Source organism: Populus nigra, chromosome 13 (assembly GCF_951802175.1).
Source record: "Populus nigra chromosome 13, ddPopNigr1.1, whole genome shotgun sequence".
NCBI classification, from domain to species: Eukaryota; Viridiplantae; Streptophyta; class Magnoliopsida; order Malpighiales; family Salicaceae; genus Populus; species Populus nigra.
The window spans coordinates 14,552,456-14,573,765 of record NC_084864.1 but is presented as its reverse complement, the minus strand read 5'-3'; the positions used below and the strand labels follow the sequence as shown (position 1 = coordinate 14,573,765).

The 21,310-nt window shown below is 34.9% G+C and overlaps 4 protein-coding genes across 5 annotated transcripts; all 4 read left to right on the top strand.

Moving 5' to 3' along the window:
* Positions 1–691: 691 nt before the first annotated feature.
* Positions 692–1,614, top strand: LOC133670484 (uncharacterized). Its single transcript, XM_062090985.1, has 2 exons — positions 692–991; positions 1,308–1,614. The coding sequence occupies exons 1-2, from the start codon at positions 960–962 to the stop codon at positions 1,591–1,593; spliced, it is 318 nt and encodes a 105-aa protein (XP_061946969.1). The 5' UTR covers positions 692–959; the 3' UTR covers positions 1,594–1,614.
* A 1,588-nt stretch (positions 1,615–3,202) lies between these two features.
* Positions 3,203–8,209, top strand: LOC133671004 (uncharacterized). Of its 2 annotated transcripts, XM_062091622.1 has the most exons (9): positions 3,315–3,443; positions 3,663–3,774; positions 3,870–4,478; positions 4,579–5,958; positions 6,044–6,368; positions 6,485–6,740; positions 6,862–7,078; positions 7,192–7,553; positions 7,873–8,209. In XM_062091622.1, the coding sequence occupies exons 3-9, from the start codon at positions 3,912–3,914 to the stop codon at positions 8,159–8,161; spliced, it is 3,396 nt and encodes a 1,131-aa protein (XP_061947606.1). In that variant the 5' UTR covers positions 3,315–3,443; positions 3,663–3,774; positions 3,870–3,911; the 3' UTR covers positions 8,162–8,209. The 2 variants fall into 2 exon arrangements, with proteins under 2 accessions (XP_061947605.1, XP_061947606.1); XM_062091621.1 differs by lacking the exon at positions 3,663–3,774 and having other exon boundaries at positions 3,203–3,443.
* A 2,473-nt stretch (positions 8,210–10,682) lies between these two features.
* Positions 10,683–19,922, top strand: LOC133670850 (uncharacterized). Its single transcript, XM_062091445.1, has 19 exons — positions 10,683–10,888; positions 11,017–11,153; positions 11,575–12,216; positions 12,317–13,696; positions 13,782–13,919; positions 13,996–14,035; positions 14,152–14,407; positions 14,529–14,745; positions 14,858–15,219; positions 15,346–15,429; positions 15,539–15,770; positions 17,139–17,194; positions 17,611–17,771; positions 17,888–18,143; positions 18,265–18,481; positions 18,595–18,956; positions 19,253–19,402; positions 19,542–19,642; positions 19,747–19,922. The coding sequence occupies exons 2-18, from the start codon at positions 11,037–11,039 to the stop codon at positions 19,615–19,617; spliced, it is 4,746 nt and encodes a 1,581-aa protein (XP_061947429.1). The 5' UTR covers positions 10,683–10,888; positions 11,017–11,036; the 3' UTR covers positions 19,618–19,642; positions 19,747–19,922.
* LOC133670737 (probable helicase MAGATAMA 3) lies at positions 14,152–14,842 on the top strand. The gene is made up of 2 exons (XM_062091328.1): positions 14,152–14,407; positions 14,529–14,842. The coding sequence occupies exons 1-2, from the start codon at positions 14,175–14,177 to the stop codon at positions 14,785–14,787; spliced, it is 492 nt and encodes a 163-aa protein (XP_061947312.1). The 5' UTR covers positions 14,152–14,174; the 3' UTR covers positions 14,788–14,842.
* Positions 19,923–21,310: the final 1,388 nt, after the last annotated feature.

Below are 21,310 nucleotides of genomic sequence, written 5' to 3'. Positions count from 1 at the left end.
GTAATACTCCAACCACCCCATGAATTGGTTATTCCTAAACGAGTCATTAAGGGTATAATGAACATACAATATCTCCAAATTGGATCGAGAACGGGATCAGAAGGATAAAAAACTGCTAATTTATATAGAGCCATCAGGCCGACCCAACCAGCAACCAAAGTTGTATGCATTATATGGACAACCAGCTAACGACCGGGATCATTCAATATGATGGTATGAATACGATACCAAGGCAAACCCATGGAATACTCCCTTATCAACGAAAGATAGACACTATGTAACTTTATTGCACTCGAAAAAATTATGTTATGGACCTCTCTTTTTCAATGGATTATCTCGGAGAAAGGATTCCAATTTTTTTTTTTTGTATTTTAGTAAGAATGTCACAATTCTATTTATAGGAACAAAGAAAAGCAGATCTATTCTATACAAGAAAAGTACAAATACGCAATGAGAGGTTGACTCCATTTTAGATAGCAAATGCATACGGATTTGTTCATCATTCAAAGAGCCTATTCGTAAGAATTTTACTTTATTTATTTTGTTTTTTTTTTATGTTATGAACTTATCAAATCTGCACAAATAACAAAAAAATAAAAAAAAGAAAATAAAAAAAAATAAAAGCCAATATCCAATATAATATTATTAAGACAATAAATTCATATAATATTATTAAGAAATAAATTCATGAAGTGATTTCTTTGCTGGCAAAGCTTTCGAGTGGCTGGCGGCAATATCCTGAAGAGAGAAACATCGTTGTCCGACATGGAACTTCTTCTGTACAGTTAGAACAATACAGAGTCAATGACCAGCTTCATCTGATTTGGACAGTGGATATAATCGAGGAAAACTCAAACCACACACAAATTCTCAAGGTGTGGGATGTTTTACCATTACCTGATTTACCAAAACTAGCAAGGCATCTCGATGATGTCTTTGGGAATTATACAGTTGATAAGATGAATCGCTGCAAGCACAGATGTATAGAAGGGTATGCATTTCTCTATTTTCATTCTTCTAGATTCTGGTATTATACATCAACGGTTGCTTGAGTTGACTTGATCAGCAGTAGGAATCCATTGACAAACCTCAGATTTTTTTCTGTTTTATGCAACCAGGGCAGGTCTCAAACCTGACCCGAGACCTCTCCCCTTCTTGCTCTGCAAGAAAGAATACCATTAGGCCAAACATCCATTGCTATGGGTAATGATGCTTGAATGAGAAGGGGTATTCTCTACTATACTTGCTCTGTTGGCCTGAATAAAAAAAAAATCAATTATCATTGCATTGTCTTTTTTGAATTGCAGGAATTTGGTTGTTCCAATGAGATGGCCAATGGATTTCGTTGGTGCTGCCGCGCGTAGCATCCCTGAAATTGATCATGTAAAACTTCCGTCACAACCTTTGTCTTCACTTCTGGTGCGGACACCACAAGTGAAGACACAAGGTCCATACCGCAGATTATCCGAATATATAGAAAAAGACGACAAAAGAAATCTCCGCATATCACTTTTTGGATGGGAGCTCATATGCGTCTATTTCATTGTTTTTATTTTGATTATTTGTGTTATTCGGTTTGAATTAATGGAATGAGCATAATAATTGGATGTTTTAGGGCTATGTTATTTTTATATATATATTTTTTCAGTTTGAAAGACAATTTTGATAAATTAATAAAATAACAAACTATTCATCCTCTGAATTTCTTTTTCTTTCTATTTTTTTTCTCAACTTCGAATTCTTAGCTTTTGTCTTTCTTTCTTTGTTTTTAGTTTTCTTTAGTTTTTTGTTTTGCAGAAACATGCTTGATTTATATATATTTTTTTAAAATGTTGTTATATATTTTTTTAAAAACTTTAAAATAATATTATTTTAAATTCACTTGTATCTATATAAGTTAAATGCGTGATATGTGACCCAATATAGATGGTTGAATAACTTTGATTGAGACCATGTTTTTCATAGTACCATATTTTATTAAATTTCACAATCAAGTGTCATTGTTTACAATTTAATTGGATTTTAAAAATAAACACGGGCTCCATGTTGAATGTAAGAATTTATATGCAATTGTTTATGTCTGAATTTATATGATTTTAATAGTGTTGCGGTAATAAAATCGTAATGTAATTTTCAAGTAATTTATATATAATTATTTATGTCTGAACTTATATAATTTTTTTCAAATCATAATCACAAAAATTATTACAATTCCAAATATATCCATATAGTTAAACAACATCAAGAGGTCAATTTCATTTAAAATGTGATTTGATTTAAATTTTTTAAAATAATATTATTTTGAAATACTATTATTTTAAATTGACTTGTATTAATAGGAGTTAAGTAGTTTAATCCATGACATATGACTTTAACATAGCTGAGTTTAAGACAATAATAAATGTTTTTAATATTACAATACTTTATTAAATTTCACAATCAAGTGTCATTGTTTACAATTTAATTGGATTTTAAAAATGATTGGACTCCATGTTGAATATAAGAATTTATATGCAAATGTTTATGTCTGAATTTATATGATTTTAATAGTGTTTGCTAATAAAATTCATGCATGTGGGTTCAGAATTCACACTTGAAATTACACCATAAGGATATAAAACCTTAGTATTTCGGGTGCATGGGACGGGACAGAAAATTAGAGCATCATCGTAAAGTACGCAAGCATTCCTGCTCCTTCCTCTCCTTCGGTATTTGTCACAATAAAGGAAAAATCGTTGGAATATGAACACTTTGTCTTGCTATTCACAACCAGGAAAAGTCCTTTGGCCTCCTCGTGTGGAAGCTCCCTCTCCTTTTTCCTTATGCTATAAATTGAAGTAATGTGCAACTGATGAAGTATGAGACATCTTGATCTTTAATCTTGCTTTAAAAAGTTTGGGGAAAGCAGAATCTACAGTGGGAAACAATTAACAGTACCAAAGCAAACAGGTACACAACAGGAGTCATTCATGTATTTTCCATACAAACCAGCAAGACTTGCAGCAGTGCTTGCTTTAATTACTTTTGATTTACTTGTAGTCAACGTGCGCTTTCCACTTCATTCTTGATTCTTCAGGAATCTCTGGCCCATTTTCATCAAATCATCTGTACGTCCATTTATTTTCATTTATTGGGGTTTTTGGTAGCTATTTAAAAAAGAAGCATTAATTGTCACAAGGTAAATATCTGTAGTGGTCTTACTGTTGGGTTTCTTCACTCATAAGAAATCTGTTGTTGCATCGTTTCTTCATATGTTCAAGACTTTTATTTTCATCTCATTATTGGCTTTGTCAACTGATTTTACAGAAGCTAACTAGAGAGGAGAAATGATGGAGAAGACTACAGCGAAAACTGAAGAAGAAGTTGCTGGTAGAAGCTTATTAGACTTGGTGTTCTCTTGGTCTATCACGGATGTACTTAACAGAGATCTTTACAAAAATCAGGTTTGCATGAATGCCATTTTGTCATGTTTATGTGTACGATCCACTTATGATATGTTTTTTTTTTCCCGGTTAAAATCTGTACAAGTTACATTTCTACTGATTAAATTTGGCAAGTTGAAATCATTTAGAGACTTCTCCTTGCACGACATTAATATTTTGCTGAAACAAGATCAATCTGGCATGAACTTAGACTTGATCCCTCTACTTTTCTTTGGAAAGGCTTAGACCAGTAAGCTGAGCATCCAATGGTTAGCAAAGCAGAACATAAGTTCTTTGAAGATCATTTATAGTAGCAGTTTCTTTTCATGTTTTTGGAATTTTCAGAATTGACGTACGTAAGATTAATTGACAGCAACTGTAAATGCAGTTGACCGATTTCTATTTTCTTGCATTTGATGTCGGTGGCACTAAATTGCTCACTAACAGGTGAAGAAGATACCAGAGACATTCACGTCAACGTCACATTACATGAAGTCATTCATTCCTGCTCTAATCGAGGAAACTCGTGCAGATTTGTGCTCAAACATGATGAAGGTCTCCCAAGCACCTACAAGGGAGATCTTTTCAATTGAAAGATCAAAAGAGTATAAACCTCCCAAAGACGTATTTTATAAGATATGGTTGAATAGAATGAGTAAAACTGGAAATGGGAAAGGAATATACGAGCCCGAGGTTGGACATCTCATTGCTTTGACAGATGCAAGGCCGAAAGACATTGCTGATTTGAACAGTCCTGGGATAAACTATCTTCTTGCTTATGTTCATGAGGTATCTAATGGGCTGGATGATGACAATAATCATGAAACGTTATCAATTCTCACATCCAAACCCATTCAATTTGAACTAGAAAACAAGCAGAATAAAAGGGAGTCTGTCATTGCTGGACAAGAGATTCAAAAGAAAAGCAGAGCCACTGTCTTCGTTGTTTACCTAGCAAACATGACGACGAATGCCCGCATATGGAGATCATTGAACTCAGATCTGCAAGGAGGGAACACGAACGTTATCCAGAATGTGCTTGAAACTAGTTCACCTGTAAGAAGGAGAAATCATTGTTCTTTATGTGTATGGAAGTTCTAGTTCTACTGTAATTATTCAGCTGCTTAACTGACAGTTGCTGTGTCTTCTCCTGCAGGATAGCCAAGATTGTTCTCACTGCTTATCTGAAGTGAATAGAAGTGCTGCACTTTCTGGTATGGAAGAAACCATAATCAGCTCTTCTTATTTAAATGACTCACAGGAAGATGCAATTGTAAGCTGCATTGGTCTGAGTGAATGCCAGCATCAAAGCACTGTCAAACTAATTTGGGGTCCTCCAGGGACTGGAAAGACAAAGACAGTTGGTTTATTACTGTTTTCTCTACTTAAACTGAAGTGCAGGACACTTACATGTGCTCCAACCAATATTGCTGTGTTGCAAGTGACATCGGGACTCCTAAAGCTAGTTACAGACTCTCTTGAATATGACACCTATGGACTTGGAGATATAGTTCTCTTTGGGAATGGGGAGCGAATGAAGATTTCTGAGAATGATGATCTCGAAGATATATTTCTTGACCATCGGGTTGAAGTGCTTTATCATTGCTTTGCCCCGTCAACCGGGTGGAAGCACACTGTAGATTCAATGATAAATTTGCTTGAAGATCCTGGGCATCAGTACCGCAGGTACTTGGAAAACATGAAAAAAGAGAACGAGGGAGGGGATCGGCATGATGGAATGATTGAATTTCAAGAGATGAACAGCAACAAAGAGAAGGATGAAGTGGTCGGTGATCAAAACCAGAAGGGCAGGAACAGCAGGAAAGTTCTGAAGAAAATTCTTTTACAGGCATTGAAAGACAACAAGAAAACTGAAAAAAAGAAACAGAAGGTTTCTTATCATCAAGATAAGCTTCCAAGGTGTTTGGGAAAGGGAGATCAATATGGAAAGGAAAACAAGGAAGATAATATTCTCCCGTTCGAGGAATTTGTAAAGAAAAGGTTCAAAATCCTTAGTGAGAAGCTGGACTTTTTAATTGTAGGTTTGTATACGCATTTGCCAACGTCTGTCATTTCATTAGAAGTTGTGAAGAACATGATAAAAGCTCTTGATTCACTCAGCGGCCTCAAAACATTGTTGAATGGTGTTAGCATAGGAGATGGAGGTTTAGAGCTAGACATCAATGATTTTGAAAACGAAGAAAGCAGTGCCTGTCAATATTCAAGATTGGCCACTAAAAGAAAGGATTGCATTCAGATACTGAATTCACTTCCTCGATCATTTGACGTGCCCAATATTTTTGAAAGGTATCAAGTGAGAAACTTTTGCTTGGAAAATGCATGTCTGATTTTCTGTACCGCTTCAAGCTCTGCCATGTTGCACACAGAAGGAATGAAACCGATAAAATTGTTGGTTGTTGATGAAGCTGCGCAGCTTAAAGAATGTGAATCCACCATTCCATTGCAGCTTTCTGGTCTTCGCCATGCCGTTCTTATAGGTGACGAGCGCCAACTTCCTGCCATGGTTCAGAGTCAGGTGATGAGGTTAAACTTTTTTGCATTCCATTTACTGAGTAATTTATAAGATTTAAGTTCTAATGTTTTGCACATAACTTCATCAGATTTCCGAGAAAGCTGAATTCGGGAGGAGCTTGTTCGAGAGATTGGTCATACTGGGACACGAGAAACACCTACTGAATATGCAGTACAGGATGCATCCATCTATAAGCCTATTCCCAAATAAAGAGTTCTATGGTGGGCTAATTCAGGATGCTTCAACTGTCAAAGAAAGAAACTATCAGAAACAATTTCTTCAAGGCAATATGTATGGGCCTTACTCATTTATTAATGTAGCCAGTGGGAAAGAAGAATTCAATAACGGTGGCAGCAAGAAAAATTTGGTGGAGGTTGCTGTAGTTTCAGAGCTAGTTGCAAGCCTTTTTAAAGGTATGCATTTTAGAAATGGTGTTAGGGAAATCATATATATGACAGAGCTATTGGTTTCAATTACTTTTTTGTTGGCAAGTGGGAAAGCTAAAGCCTTCGTTTTCTTTCCATTGCAGAATTTACAAGGGCAAGAAAGAGGATGAGCGTAGGAGTCATATCACCGTACAACGCTCAAGTTTATGCAATTCAAGAAAAAATTGGAAAGACTTACAGTGCACATAGTGATTTTGCAGTAAATATTCGGTCTGTCGATGGATTTCAAGGAGGCGAGGAGGATGTTATAATTATCTCTACTGTCAGATGTAATGCAAATGGAAAAATAGGTTTCCTTGCCGATCGCCAAAGGGTGAACGTGGCATTGACCCGTGCAAGGTATCATTTCCAAATACCAGAAGTCAGCCACTAGCATTGCAAGTTTTTGCAAGTTAATGTGTGTGTATGCATCATGTACTGATGATTTTGAATAACAATTTTGATGTACTGTCTAATGAAGGCACTGCCTCTGGATATTGGGAAATGGAGCAACTCTTGTCAACAGCGATTCTATTTGGAAGAAATTAGTTACTGATGCCAAGGAACGGGGGTGTTTCTATAATGTCGAAGAGGATAAAGGCTTGTGTAAGGCTATTACGGATGCCTTATTAGAATCGGACCAACTTGATGCTCTGCTGAATGTGAATTCTCCACTGTTCAGAAATGCAAGATGGAAGGTATGTGTGTTTATTTTTCTTGTTTCTTGATTTTTTTGTTAGTTCTTATTGTTCTGTCTCAAACTGAATACTACTCGGTGGACTCATCACCTCAATCCTTTTTCCCATTAAAGTTTTGCTTCAGTAACGATTTTCGGAAATCCATTCTGAAAGTGAGAAATGAGGCTCGTCAGGAAGTGTTTTCTTTGTTGTCAAAGCTTTCGAGTGGCTGGCGGGAATCTCCTGAAGAGAGAATCATCGTTGTCCGACATGGAACTTCTTCTGAACTGTTAGAACATTACAGAGTCAATGATCAGCTTCATCTGATTTGGACAGTGGATATAATCAAGGAAAACTCAAACCACACACAAATTCTCAAGGTGTGGGATGTTTTACCATTACCTGATATACCAAAACTAGCAAGGCATCTCGATGATGTCTTTGGGAATTATACAGTTGATAAGATGAATCGCTGCAAGCACAAATGTATAGAAGGGTAAGCATTTTTCTATTTTCATTCTTCTAGATTCTGGTATTATACATCAACGGTTGCTTGAGTTGACTTGATCAGCAGTAGGAATCCATTGACAAACCTCAGATTTTTTCTGTTTTATGTAACAAGGGCAGGTCTCAAACCTGGCCTGAGACCTCTCCCTTTCTTGCTCTGCAAGAAAGAATACCATTAGGCTAAACATCCATTGCTGTGTTAATGATGCTTGAATGAGAAGGGGTATTCTCTACTATACCTGCTCTGCTGGCCTGAAGCAAAAAAATAAAAAATCAATTATCATTGCATTGTCTTTTTTGAATTGCAGGAATTTGGTTGTTCCAATGAGATGGCCACTGTATTTCGATGGTGCTGCCGAGCGTAGGATCCCTGAAATTGATCCTGTAGAACTTCTGTCGCAACCTTCGGCTTCACTTATGGCGCGGACACCAAAAGCGAAGACACCAAATCCACAACCCAGATTACCCAAGTATACGAAGAAAGACAACAAAAAATATCGCAGCACATCACTTTTTGGATGGGATAATGAACCCATATGGGTCTATTTCATCATTTTTATTTTGATTATTTTGATTATTTATGTTATTCAATTTTAATTGATGGATTAAACCTAATAATTAAATGTTTTAAGATTATATTATTTATATGCTTTTTTTTTTCCAGAGATAATTTTAATGAATTAATAAAATAACAAACTATTCGTCCTCTTAATTTCCTTTTCTTTCGATTTTCTTTCTTTACTTTTAATTCTCTTATCTTTCTTTTTTTTTTGTTGCTTTTAGTTTTTTGTTTTGCATCAACTTTGATATTAGAAACATGTTTGATTTATATATATTTGTTTTAAAATGATGTTGTTATAATTTTTTTTAAAAATTAAAATAATATTATTTTAAATTAATTTGCATAAATATAAGTTAAAATAGTTAAATTCATGATATGTTACCTCAATTGAGTTGAGTAACTTTGATTGAGACCATGTTTTTAATAGTATAATATTTTATTAAATTTCACAATCAAGTGTCATTGTTTACAATTTAATTTAATTTAAAAAAAGAACATTGGACTCCATGTTGAATGTAAGAATTCATATGCAATTGTTTATGTCTGAATTTATATAATTTTAATAGTGTTGCGGTAATAAAATCGTACTGTAATTTTCAAGTAATTTTTGTTCTCCTATATTAATTTTGTTTTGTGTAAAATAACTTGTTTTTGAGAAATGCCTTACATGTAATATATTATTTTTTGCTTGAGCCTGTTAAAAAAATGCTTAAAATAAATTATTTGGGGTTTGATATATAGAAAACAAGTGTTAATAAAAGTAATTAATTAGTGGTGCGTCCATAATTTAAAGAGGAATATAGTTTTGTAAAATATTTTTATCATTTAAAAATTGCAAGTAATTTTTTTTTGTTTCAAGTTTTTTTTATCATAAAATATTTATATTCATCAAGTTTTCTCAAATGAATCAGACGTAAAATATTGAAGAGATTATTTTACAAAAACATCGTGTGCATAAAACAAATAAAAGAAACGTAGATAAACCATGGATAAATTATGTTTAAATTGAAAACATAAAATGAATGATTTGGCTTTATTTATATTTCAAACTTATTTAGGGATGAATAAAAAAATCAAAAAACTGATTAAATTGAGAAAATTAGAAAAAAAATTAACTGAAAAAATTGAACTGTGAAAAAAACAGATTAAAATTTTGAAAAAACAGACCAGTTTGGTTTTAGTTTTATAAGCCTGAAACCGAAAAAACCAAACCGAACCCAAACCGAAAAAAACCAGAAAAAAACGAGCCAAAACAGAAAAAAATTAAGCCAAATCTGAAAAAACCGAGTCAAACTGGTTTGAACTGGTTTTTATCCAAAAAAACTAAATCGAACCGAAACCGGCCGATTGAACCAGTTTCAATTTTTTCTTTTAAAAATTCAATTTAATTATTTTTTAATAAAAACCAAACCAAACAAAAATTAATCAACCTTAAACTTATCCACCAAGTACTTTAATCTTAATATATACCACAGCACAATTCAATTTTTCTTTTTACTTTTTACCGAGGAAGAGTGCGAAATCGAAATGAAACAAGAAAGAAAGAAAAAGGGTCCCACCACCACCCCTTTTTTGACGGGCGTGCTGTAATTTCTCGCGGGAAGTGTTGGTCGTTCTTTCGTTATCTAAGGATATTCGGTACATGTAACAAGCATATCAAGTGTTTTTTTTTAAAACATTGTTATTATTATTTTTTAATATTCTTGATTATTTATTTTAATGTATTAATATAAAAATAAAATTTAAAAAATAAAAAAATTTATTTTTATACATTTTAAAAAAAATTCACAACCACACTCAAATATACTTTGTATTTTTAAGTTTTGAAGGGTGAATTAATGGAGGCGAGAAATTGACCAGGAGACGAGAGATTGTGGTCATCACTTCCCTTGGATCCTCATTTTTATGGTGAAGACTGAAGAGTGTTCCGCTCTCGTGTCTGGTAGTTGAACAGGTGGCTGTTCCTTCTGTCCCTGTTCCCACTTCCCAGATGAAAAAATAAAGTAAAAATCAGCACAACTCATGTCATGGAGAATCCAACATTGAAGCCTAATGTGGCAAGTGTTTCAATTCCTTTTCAGCAATTTTGGAAATTAGGGTGATATCTTGATGAAGATGGCGGTAATAAAGATGGTTAATTAATTTGTAGTTGTTATACGTGAAAACTGGGAAATGCTTTGGACGCTCTGCTTCCTGTTCACATCCATGGGGGCTCAGAATTCAAACTTGAAATTACAGCTTAAGGTTGTAAAACCTTAGAATTTCGGGTGCTTGGGATTTTCTCGTGGGAAGTCTGTGCCTGGAGATGGGACAGAAAATTAAAGCTTCATCGTAACGTACGCAAGCATTCCTGTCCTTATCTCTCCTTCGGTATTTGTCACAATAAAGGAAAATACATAGGAATATGAACAGGAAAAGTCCTTCGGCCTCCTCGCATGAAAGCTCCCTCTCCTTTTTCCATAATAACTTTAAGTAATGCAACTCATTGAAGGAAGAGATATCTTGATCCTTGCGGGAAACAATTAACACTACTAAAGCAAACAGGTATAAAACAGGAGCCATTCATGTATTTTCCATACAAACCAGCAAGACTAGCAACAGTGCTTGCTTTAATTACTTTTGATTTACTTCTAGTCAACGTGCTCTTTCCACTTCATTCTTCAGGAATCTCTGTCCCATTTTCATTAAATCATCTGTACGTCCATTTCTTTTCGTTTATTGGGGTTTTTGGTAGCTATTAAAAAAAGAAGCTTTGTCACAAGGTAAATATCTGTACTGGTCTTGCTGTTGGGTTTCTTCACTCATAAGAAATCTGCTGTTGCATCGTTTCTTCATACGGTCAAGACTTTTATTTTCATCTCATTATTGGCTTTGTCAACTGATTTTACAGAAGCTAACTAGAGAGGAGAAATGATGGAGAAGACTACAGCGAAAACTCAAGAAGAAGTTGCTGGTAGAAGCTTATTAGACTTGGTGTTCTCCTGGTCTATCACGGATGTACTTAACAGAGATCTTTACAAAAATCAGGTTTGCATGAATGCCATTTTGTCATGTTTATGTGTACGATCCACTTATGATATGATTTTTTTTTCCGGTTAAAATCTGTTGAATTTACATTTCTACTGATTAAATTTGGCAAGTTGAAATCATTTAGAGACTTCTCCTTGCACGACCTTAAGATTTTGCTGAAACCAGATCAATCTGGCATGAACTTAGACTTGATCCCTCTACTTTTCTTTGGAAAGGCTTAGACCAGTAAGCTAAGAATCCAATGGTTAGTAAAGCAGAACATAAGTTCTTTGAAGATCATTTGTAGTAGCGGTTTCTTTTCATGTTTTTGGAATTTTCAGAATTGACGTAAGATTAATTGACAGCAACTGTAAATGCAGTTGACCGATTTCTATTTTCTTGCATTTGATGTCTGTGGCACTAAATTACTCACCAACAGGTGAAGAAGATACCAGAGACATTCACGTCAACGTCAAATTACATGAAGTCATTCATTCCTGCTCTAATCGAGGAAACTCGTGCAGATTTGTGCTCAAACATGATGAAGGTCTCCCAAGCACCTACAAGGGAGATCTTTTCAATTGAAAGATCAAAAGAGTATAAACCTCCCAAAGACTTGTTTTATAAGATGTGGTTGAATAGAATGAGAAAAACTGGAAATGTGAAAGGAATATACGAGCCTGAGGTTGGAGATCTCATTGCTTTGACAGATGCAAGACCCAAAGACATTGCTGATTTGAACAGGCCTGGGATAAACTATCTTCTTGCTTATGTTCATAGGCTATCTAATGGGCTGGATGATGACGATAATCATGAAACGTTATGGCTGGATGATGACGATAATAATGAAACGTTATCAATTCTCACATCCAAACCCATTCAATTTGAACTAGAAAACAAGCACAATAAAAGGGAGTCTGTCTTTGCTGGACAAGAGATTCAAAAGAAAAGGAGAGCCACTTTCTTCGTTGTTTACCTAGCAAACATGACGACAAATGTCCGTATATGGAGATCATTGAACTCAGATCTGCAAGGAGGGAACACGAACGTTATCCAGAATGTGCTTGAAACTAGTTCAACTGTAAGAAGGAGAAATCATTCTTCTTTATGTGTATGGAAGTTCTAGTTCTACTGTAATTATTCAGCTGCTTAACTGACAGTTGCTGTGTCTTCTCCTGCAGGATAGCCAAGATTGTTCTCACTGCTTATCTGAAGTGAATAGAAGTGCTGCACTTTCTGTTATGCAAGAAACCATAATCAGCTCTTCTAATTTAAATGACTCACAGGAAGATGCAATTGTAAGCTGCATTGGTCTGAGTGAATGCCAGCATCAAAGCACTGTCAAACTAATTTGGGGTCCTCCAGGGACTGGAAAGACAAAGACAGGTGGTTTATTACTGTTTTCTCTACTTAAATTGAAGTGCAGGACACTTACATGTGCTCCAACCAATATTGCTGTGTTGCAAGTGACATCGGGACTCCTAAAGCTAGTTACAGACTCTCTTGAATATGACACCTATGGACTTGGAGATATAGTTCTCTTTGGGAATGGGGAGCGAATGAAGATTTCTGAGAATGATGATCTCGAAGATATATTTCTTGACCATCGGGTTGAAGTGCTTTATCATTGCTTTGCCCCGTCAACCGGGTGGAAGCACACTGTAGATTCAATGATAAATTTGCTTGAAGATCCTGGGCATCAGTACCGCAGGTACTTGGAAAACATGAAAAAAGAGAACGAGGGAGGGGATCGGGATGATGGAATGACTGAATTTCAAGAGATGAACAGCAACAAAGAGAAGGATGAAGTGGTCGGTGATCAAAACCAGAAGGGCAGGAACAGCAGGAAAGTTCTGAAGAAAATTCTTTTACAGGCATTGAAAGACAACAAGAAAACTGAAAAAAAGAAACAGAAGGTTTCTTATCATCAAGATAAGCTTCCAAGGTGTTTGGGAAAGGGAGATCAATATGGAAAGGAAAACAAGGAAGATAATATTCTCCCGTTCGAGGAATTTGTAAAGAAAAGGTTCAAAATCCTTAGTGAGAAGCTGGACGTTTTAATTGTAGGTTTGTATACGCATTTGCCAACGTCTGTCATTTCATTAGAAGTTGTGAAGAACATGATAAAAGCTCTTGATTCACTCAGCGGCCTCAAAACATTGTTGAATGGTGTTAGCATAGGAGATGGAGGTTTAGAGCTAGACATCAATGATTTTGAAAACGAAGAAAGCAGTGCCTGTCAATATTCAAGATTGGCCACTAAAAGAAAGGATTGCATTCAGATACTGAATTCACTTCCTCGATCATTTGACGTGCCCAATATTTTTGAAAGGTATCAAGTGAGAAACTTTTGCTTGGAAAATGCATGTCTGATTTTCTGTACCGCTTCAAGCTCTGCCATGTTGCACACAGAAGGAATGAAACCGATAAAATTGTTGGTTGTTGATGAAGCTGCGCAGCTTAAAGAATGTGAATCGACCATTCCATTGCAGCTTTCTGGTCTTCGCCATGCCGTTCTTATAGGTGACGAGCGCCAACTTCCTGCCATGGTTCAGAGTCAGGTGATGAGGTTAAACTTTTTTGCATTCCATTTACTGAGTAATTTATAAGATTTAAGTTCTAATGTTTTGCACATAACTTCATCAGATTTCCGAGAAAGCTGAATTCGGGAGGAGCTTGTTCGAGAGATTGGTCATACTGGGACACGAGAAACACCTACTGAATATGCAGTACAGGATGCATCAAGAGAAAGCTGAATTCGGGAGGAGCTTGTTCGAGAGATTGGCCTTACTCATTTATTAATGTAGCCAGTGGGAAAGAAGAATTCGATAACGGTGGCAGCAAGAAAAATTTGGTGGAGGTTGCTGTAGTTTCAGAGCTAGTTGCAAGCCTTTTTAAAGGTATGCATTTTAGAAATGGTGTTAGGGAAATCATATATATGACAGAGCTATTGGTTTCAATTACTTTTTTGTTGGCTAGTGGGAAAGCTAAAGCCTTCCTTTTCTTTCCATTGCAGAATTTACAAGGGCAAGAAAGAGGATGAGCGTAGGAGTCATATCACCGTACAACGCTCAAGTTTATGCAATTCAAGAAAAAATTGGAAAGACTTACAGTGCACATAGTGATTTTGCAGTAAATATTCGGTCTGTCGATGGATTTCAAGGAGGCGAGGAGGATGTTATAATTATCTCTACTGTCAGATGTAATGCAAATGGAAAAATAGGTTTCCTTGCCAATCGCCAAAGGGTGAACGTGGCATTGACCCGTGCAAGGTATCATTTCCAAATACCAGAAGTCAGCCACTAGCATTGCAAGTTTTTGCAAGTTAATGTGTGTGTATGCATCATGTACTGATGATTTTGAATAACAATTTTGATGTACTTTCTAATGAAGGCACTGCCTCTGGATATTGGGAAATGGAGCAACTCTTGTCAACAGCGATTCTATTTGGAAGAAATTAGTTACTGATGCCAAGGAACGGGGTTGTTTCTATAATGCCGAAGAGGATAAAAGCTTGTCTAAGGCTATTACGGATGCCTTCTTAGAATCGGACCAACTTGATGCTCTGCTGAATGTGAATTCTCCACTGTTCAGAAATGCAAGATGGAAGGTATGTGTGTTTATTTTTCTTGTTTCTCGATTTTTTTGTTAGTTCTGATTGTGCTGTCTCAAGCTGAATACTACTCGGTGGACTCATCACCTCAATCCTTTTTCCATTAAAGTTTTGCTTCAGTAACGATTTTCGGAAATCCATTCTGAAAGTTAGAAATGAAGCTCGTCAGGAAGTGTTTTCTTTGTTGTCAAAGCTTTCGAGTGGCTGGCGGGAATCTCCTGAAGAGAGAATCATCGTTGTCCGACATGGAACTTCTTCTGAACTGTTAGAACATTACAGAGTCAATGATCAGCTTCATCTGATTTGGACAGTGGATATAATCAAGGAAAACTCAAACCACACACAAATTCTCAAGGTGTGGGATGTTTTACCATTACCTGATTTACCAAAACTAGCAAGGCATCTCGATGATGTCTTTGGGAATTATACAGTTGATAAGATGAATCGCTGCAAGCACAAATGTATAGAAGGGTAAGCATTTTTCTATTTTCATTCTTCTAGATTCTGGTATTATACATCAACGGTTGCTTGAGTTGACTTGATCAGCAGTAGGAATCCATTGACAAACCTCGGATTTTTTCTGTTTTATGCAACAAGGGCAGGTCTCAAACCTGACCTGAGACCTCTCCCTTTCTTGCTCTGCAAGAAAGAATACCATTGGGCTAAACATCCATTGCTGTGGTAATGATGCTTGAATGAGAAGGGGTATTCTCCACTATACTTGCTCTGCTGGCCTGAAGCAAAAAAATAAAAAATCAATTTTCATTGCATTGTCTTTTTTGAATTGCAGGAATTTGGTTGTTCCAATGAGATGGCCACTGTATTTCGATGGTGCTGCCGAGCGTAGCATCCCTGAAATTGATCCTGTAGAGCTTCTGTCGCAACCTTCGGCTTCACTTATGGCGCGGACACCAAAAGCAAAGACACCAAATCCACATCGCAGATTACCTAAGTACATGAATGAAGAGAACAAGAAATATCGCAGCACATCACTTTTTGGATGGGATAATGAACCTATATGGGTCTATTTCATTGTTTTTATTTTGATTATTTTGATTATTTGTGTTATTCAATTTTAATTAATGGATTAAACCCAATAGATACATGTTTTAAGATTATATTATTTATATACTTTTTTTTTTATTTCCAGTTTGAGAGATAATTTTAATGAATTGATAAAATAACAAACTATTCCTCATTTTAATTTCGTTTTCTTTTTATTTTTTTTCTTTATTTTTAATTCTTATCTTTTTATTTAGTTTTTTTTTGTTTTTTGTTTTGCATCAACTTTGATATTAGAAACATGTTTGATTTATATATATATTTTTAAATTAAAATAACATGATTTTAAATTAATTTGCATTAATATAAGTTAAGTAGTTAAATCTATGATATGTGAACTCAATTGAGTTGAATAACTTTGTTTGAGATCATGTTTTTAATAGTACAATATTTTATTAAATTTCAGGATCAAGTGTCATTGTTTATAATTTAATTAGATTTTAATAATAAGCATTAGACTCCATGTTGAATGTAAGAATTTATATGCAATTATTTATGTTTTAGTTTATATGATTTTAATAGTGTTGCGATAGTAAAATCATACTGTAATTTTCAAGTAAATTGTTTTCTTGTATATTAATTTTTTTTGTGTGTAAAATATTTTGTTTTTGAGAAATGCCTTACATGTAATATTTTTTTTTTCTTGAGCGTGTTAAAAAATGCTTAAAATAAATTATTTGGGGTTTGATATATAGAAAACAAGTGTTAATAAAAGTAATTAATTAGTGGTGCGTCCATAATTTAAAGAGGAATATAGTTTTGTAAAATGTTTTTATCTTTCAAAAATTGCAAGTAATTATTTTTCTTGTTTCAATTTTTTTTTCATAATATATTTATATTCATCAAGTTTTCTCAAATGAATCAGACGTAAAATATTAAAGAAATTATTTTACAAAAACATTGCGTACATAAAACAAATGTAGATAAACCATGGATAAAACATAATTATATATCAAAACTATCCAGCAAGTATTTTAATCTTAATATTTACCACAGCACAATTCAATGTTTCTTTTTTCTTTTTTACTTTTTACCGAGGAAGAGTGAAAAATCAAAATGAAACAAGAAAGAAAAAAAGGGTCCCACCACCACCCCTTTTTTAACGGGCATGCTGTAATTTCTCGCGGGAAGTGTCGGTCGTTGGCTACATGGAACAAATATATCAAGTTTATTGTTTATTTTTTTAATAGTCTTGAGTTTTTTTAATGTATTAATATAAAAAATAAATTTTAAAAAATAAAAAAATTATTATTATCATACCTTTTTTAAAAAAAATTAAAAAGTATTCAAAACCACAGTTCCGAACATTTAACTTTTGAGTTTTGAAGGGTGAAAGGAGGAGAGAGATTGTGGTCATCACTTCCCTTGGATCCTCATTTTTAAGGTGAAGACTGAAGAGTGTTCCACTCTCGTGTCTGGTAGTTGAACAGGTGGCTGTTCCTTCTGTCCCTGTTCCCACTTCCCAGATGAAAAAATAAAGTAAAAATCAGCACAACTCATGTCATGGAGAATCCAACATTGAAGCCTAATGTGGCAAGTGTTTCAATTCCTTTTCAGCAATTTTGGAAATTAGGGTGATATCTTGATGAAGATGGCGGTAATAAAGATGGTTAATTAATTTGTAGTTGTTATACGTGAAAACTGGGAAATGCTTTGGACGCTCTGCTTCCTGTTCACATCCATGGGGGCTCAGAATTCAAACTTGAAATTACAGCTTAAGGTTGTAAAACCTTAGTATTTCGGGTGCTTGGGATTTTCTCGTGGGAAGTCTGTGCCTGGGGATGGGACAGAAAATTAAAGCTTCATCGTAACGTACGCAAGCATTCCTGTCCTTTCGAGAGATTGGCCTTACTCATTTATTAATGTAGCCAGTGGGAAAGAAGAATTCGATAACGGTGGCAGCAAGAAAAATTTGGTGGAGGTTGCTGTAGTTTCAGAGCTAGTTGCAAGCCTTTTTAAAGGTATGCATTTTAGAAATGGTGTTAGGGAAATCATATATATGACATAGCTATTGGTTTCAATTACTTTTTTGTTGGCTAGTGGGAAAGCTAAAGCCTTCCTTTTCTTTCCGTTGCAGAATTTACAAGGGCAAGAAAGAGGATGAGCGTAGGAGTCATATCACCGTACAACGCTCAAGTTTATGCAATTCAAGAAAAAATTGGAAAGACTTACAGTGCACATAGTGATTTTGCAGTAAATATTCGGTCTGTCGATGGATTTCAAGGAGGCGAGGAGGATGTTATAATTATCTCTACTGTCAGATGTAATGCAAATGGAAAAATAGGTTTCCTTGCCAATCGCCAAAGGGTGAACGTGGCATTGACCCGTGCAAGGTATCATTTCCAAATACCAGAAGTCAGCCACTAGCATTGCAAGTTTTTGCAAGTTAATGTGTGTGTATGCATCATGTACTGATGATTTTGAATAACAATTTTGATGTACTGTCTAATGAAGGCACTGCCTCTGGATATTGGGAAATGGAGCAACTCTTGTCAACAGCGATTCTATTTGGAAGAAATTAGTTACTGATGCCAAGGAACGGGGTTGTTTCTATAATGCCGAAGAGGATAAAAGCTTGTCTAAGGCTATTACGGATGCCTTCTTAGAATCGGACCAACTTGATGCTCTGCTGAATGTGAATTCTCCACTGTTCAGAAATGCAAGATGGAAGGTATGTGTGTTTATTTTTCTTGTTTTTCGATTTTTTTGTTAGTTCTGATTGTCATGTCTCAAGCTGAATACTACTCGGTGGACTTATCACCTCAATTCTTTTTCCCATTAAAGTTTTGCTTCAGTAACGATTTTCGGAAATCCATTGTGAAAGTGAGAAATGAGGCTCGTCAGGAAGTGATTTCTTTGCTGGCAAAGCTTTCGAGTGGCTGGCGGGAATCTCCTGAAGAGAGAATCATCGTTTTCCGACATGGAACTTCTTCTGAACTGTTAGAACAATACAGAGTCAATGATCAGCTTAAACTGATGTGGACAGTGGATGTAATCAAGGAAAACTCAAACCACACACAAATTCTCAAGGTGTGGGGTGTTTTACCATTGCCTGATTTACCAAAACTAGCAAGGCATCTCGATGATGTCTTTGGGAATTATACAGTTGATAAGATGAATCGCTGCAAGCACAGATGTATAGAAGGGTATGCATTTCTCTATTTTCATTTTACTAGTTTCTGGTATTATACACCAACAGTTGCTTGAGTTGACTTCAGCAGTAGGAATCTATTGACAAACCTCAGATTTTTTTTCTTTTTTATGCAACCAGGGCAGGTATCAAACCTGACCTGGGATCTCTCCCCTCCTATACTATGACGCTAAACATCCATTGCTGTGTGTAATGATGCTTGAATGAGAAGGGGTATTCTCTACTATACTTGCTGCTGGCCTGAAGCAAAAAAAAATCAATTATCATTGCATTGTCCTTTATGAATTGCAGGAATTTGGTTGTTCCAATGAGATGGCCACTGGGTTTCGGTGGTGCTGCCGAGAGTAGTAACCCTGAAAGTGATCCTGCAGAACTTCTGTCACAACCATTGGCTTCACTTGTTATTAGGGATGAATCAGAAGCATCAGTAACAAGTAGTAGGTACGCAAAACTAAATTTCTGAACAAGTCTCACTATAGTATATCCTCCGAAAGAACAAAAAGAGAAAGATCAATTCTATGTTGTCTTTATGAGCTTCAAATTCTGTCATTGATTCTTGTATGATATCTTGAAATATCAGACAGGCGCCCTGGAGGAACAGGAACAGGAAATATGGATATAGCAGTGGTGGAATGGATTCAAAGCCTAGGTGGTGAAGTGCAAGTACTAATAACTATTGTGGTAAGGACATCTTTACTATAGTCAAATTGATCTTAAAATAAAATCTCTTGTTCTAACGTGTTAAAAAGAAATAAAATTAAGATAGCAACTTGATCACTCCTCAGGCTGTTCAACAAGTTCTTGAATGGAGATTGCAGCCCTCTGACTGAAGGAGGAGGTCATATCCTTGCACGTTGCCTAGCTATATATTTGTTTGACCATGTCAACCTATTCTAAATTTACTACTTGTGTTGCAAAAAGGTTGTCAAAATTAATGATATGATGTTTTTCCTTTCTTGTATCGTCAATTTATTTAATGTTAATGTTTATATTTTATAAATATGAAATGGAATTATGGAATCAAAGATGATCATATCCTTCGGATCATTTTTGTAGCTAAATTATTTGTTATTGAAACGCCTGATTTTTTGCCTGAACTGTTTATTTTTGTGTTTTAAAAATATTTTAAAAAAAATTTAAATTTTTTTTATTTTTTTATTTGCTTCAAATTAATTTTTTTTGGTCTTCTTAGATTATTTTGATATGTTAATATCAAAAATAATTTTTAAAAAATAAAAAAAATATTATTTAAATATATTTCTAAATAAAAAATATTTTAAAAAACAACCATAATTATATTCTTAATTTTTATTTGGGTTGATCAATATACATAAAACAAGTCTACTGGTAATTGAAGCTGAGACAAGCAAGAATATTTGCTACTGCAAAAAGCGCAATAAACAGGGATCAGATCCTAGCCCTTTGCATGTGCTTAATGCTAATGCTAATTTTATCAAATTAATAATCAATTGAGTGATGAAATATTCCTCCATGTATGAAAACAAATTAAATTATCATGATTAATTTTAAATATATAAAAAATTAAAAATTTAAATAAAAAACAAATTGAAGAATCAAAATAAAAAAATAAAACAAAAAAAGCTTTTATTGTGAAAATCCGTAATGAAAGCTGTTGACTTGAATTAAAACAGTGAATCCTTTAAAAAAAATTTTAATTTTAATTAAATGGCTAAGAGATGAAGAAACACCTGTCGAGCATTTATTTTCACTGTCATCTCACTTTCTTAGATATAAGCTTTTCGATGTATAATAAGAACCTGTTTGGTGACGTGGTAGCGTCCACGTTCTGAGCGTTTCTAATTTACAAGCTGTTTGGTTAACAGCTGACCATAATTTTAATTGCCTGGGTCCCACACAAATATGCGTTCGTAATGCAGGAGTAACAAAAGCAACTCTGCCTTACTTTTGCCGTGGCTGATATTCAAAAAACACTGCAAACAATAATATTCATTACCAAAAAAATTAATTAGCTCTTTTTGTTGCCGTGTTCTCCTCTCTCTCACCGACACTGCATAATTTTAATTAACATTGCAAAAATTTCCCGTTGGAGAGCCCATCTTCCTCTCTGTTCCCAATTTGTTCTGATTTCTTTTGCCTCGACGGCGATTCTGTTGAACACCTTATCCTCATCCAAGATCCTTTCCAAACAATTCAAATGGTCTGAGTTCACCATGCGCAATGGGTCCTTTGATTCCATTGGATCCTTTCCAAAAGTTTCCTCTGGTTTTTCTTTTAGCTCGTCGATGCTAAGGAGGCAAACATCTTTTTTTGCCCATTATTCAGTAGCCATCTTTTAATCAACAACAGGTGTGCTCTCTCCTCCAAGTT

Excerpts from the sequence above, each read along its gene's own strand:
- LOC133671004 (XM_062091621.1), top strand. The coding sequence starts at position 3,327 with ATGATGGAGAAGACTACAGCGAAAACTGAAGAAGAAGTTGCTGGTAGA. Across the intron at positions 5,959-6,043 it reads CTGCCATGGTTCAGAGTCAG|ATTTCCGAGAAAGCTGAATT; the intron begins GTGATGAGGTTA and ends TAACTTCATCAG. Across the intron at positions 7,554-7,872 it reads AAGCACAAATGTATAGAAGG|GAATTTGGTTGTTCCAATGA; the intron begins GTAAGCATTTTT and ends TTTGAATTGCAG.
- LOC133670737 (XM_062091328.1), top strand. The coding sequence starts at position 14,175 with ATGAGCGTAGGAGTCATATCACCGTACAACGCTCAAGTTTATGCAATT. Across the intron at positions 14,408-14,528 it reads GTGGCATTGACCCGTGCAAG|GCACTGCCTCTGGATATTGG; the intron begins GTATCATTTCCA and ends TTTCTAATGAAG.
- LOC133670850 (XM_062091445.1), top strand. The coding sequence starts at position 11,037 with ATGATGGAGAAGACTACAGCGAAAACTCAAGAAGAAGTTGCTGGTAGA. Across the intron at positions 13,920-13,995 it reads GGAGCTTGTTCGAGAGATTG|GTTGCTGTAGTTTCAGAGCT; the intron begins GCCTTACTCATT and ends AATTTGGTGGAG. Across the intron at positions 14,036-14,151 it reads AGTTGCAAGCCTTTTTAAAG|AATTTACAAGGGCAAGAAAG; the intron begins GTATGCATTTTA and ends TTTCCATTGCAG.
- LOC133670484 (XM_062090985.1), top strand. The coding sequence starts at position 960 with ATGAATCGCTGCAAGCACAGATGTATAGAAGG. Across the intron at positions 992-1,307 it reads AAGCACAGATGTATAGAAGG|GAATTTGGTTGTTCCAATGA; the intron begins GTATGCATTTCT and ends TTTGAATTGCAG.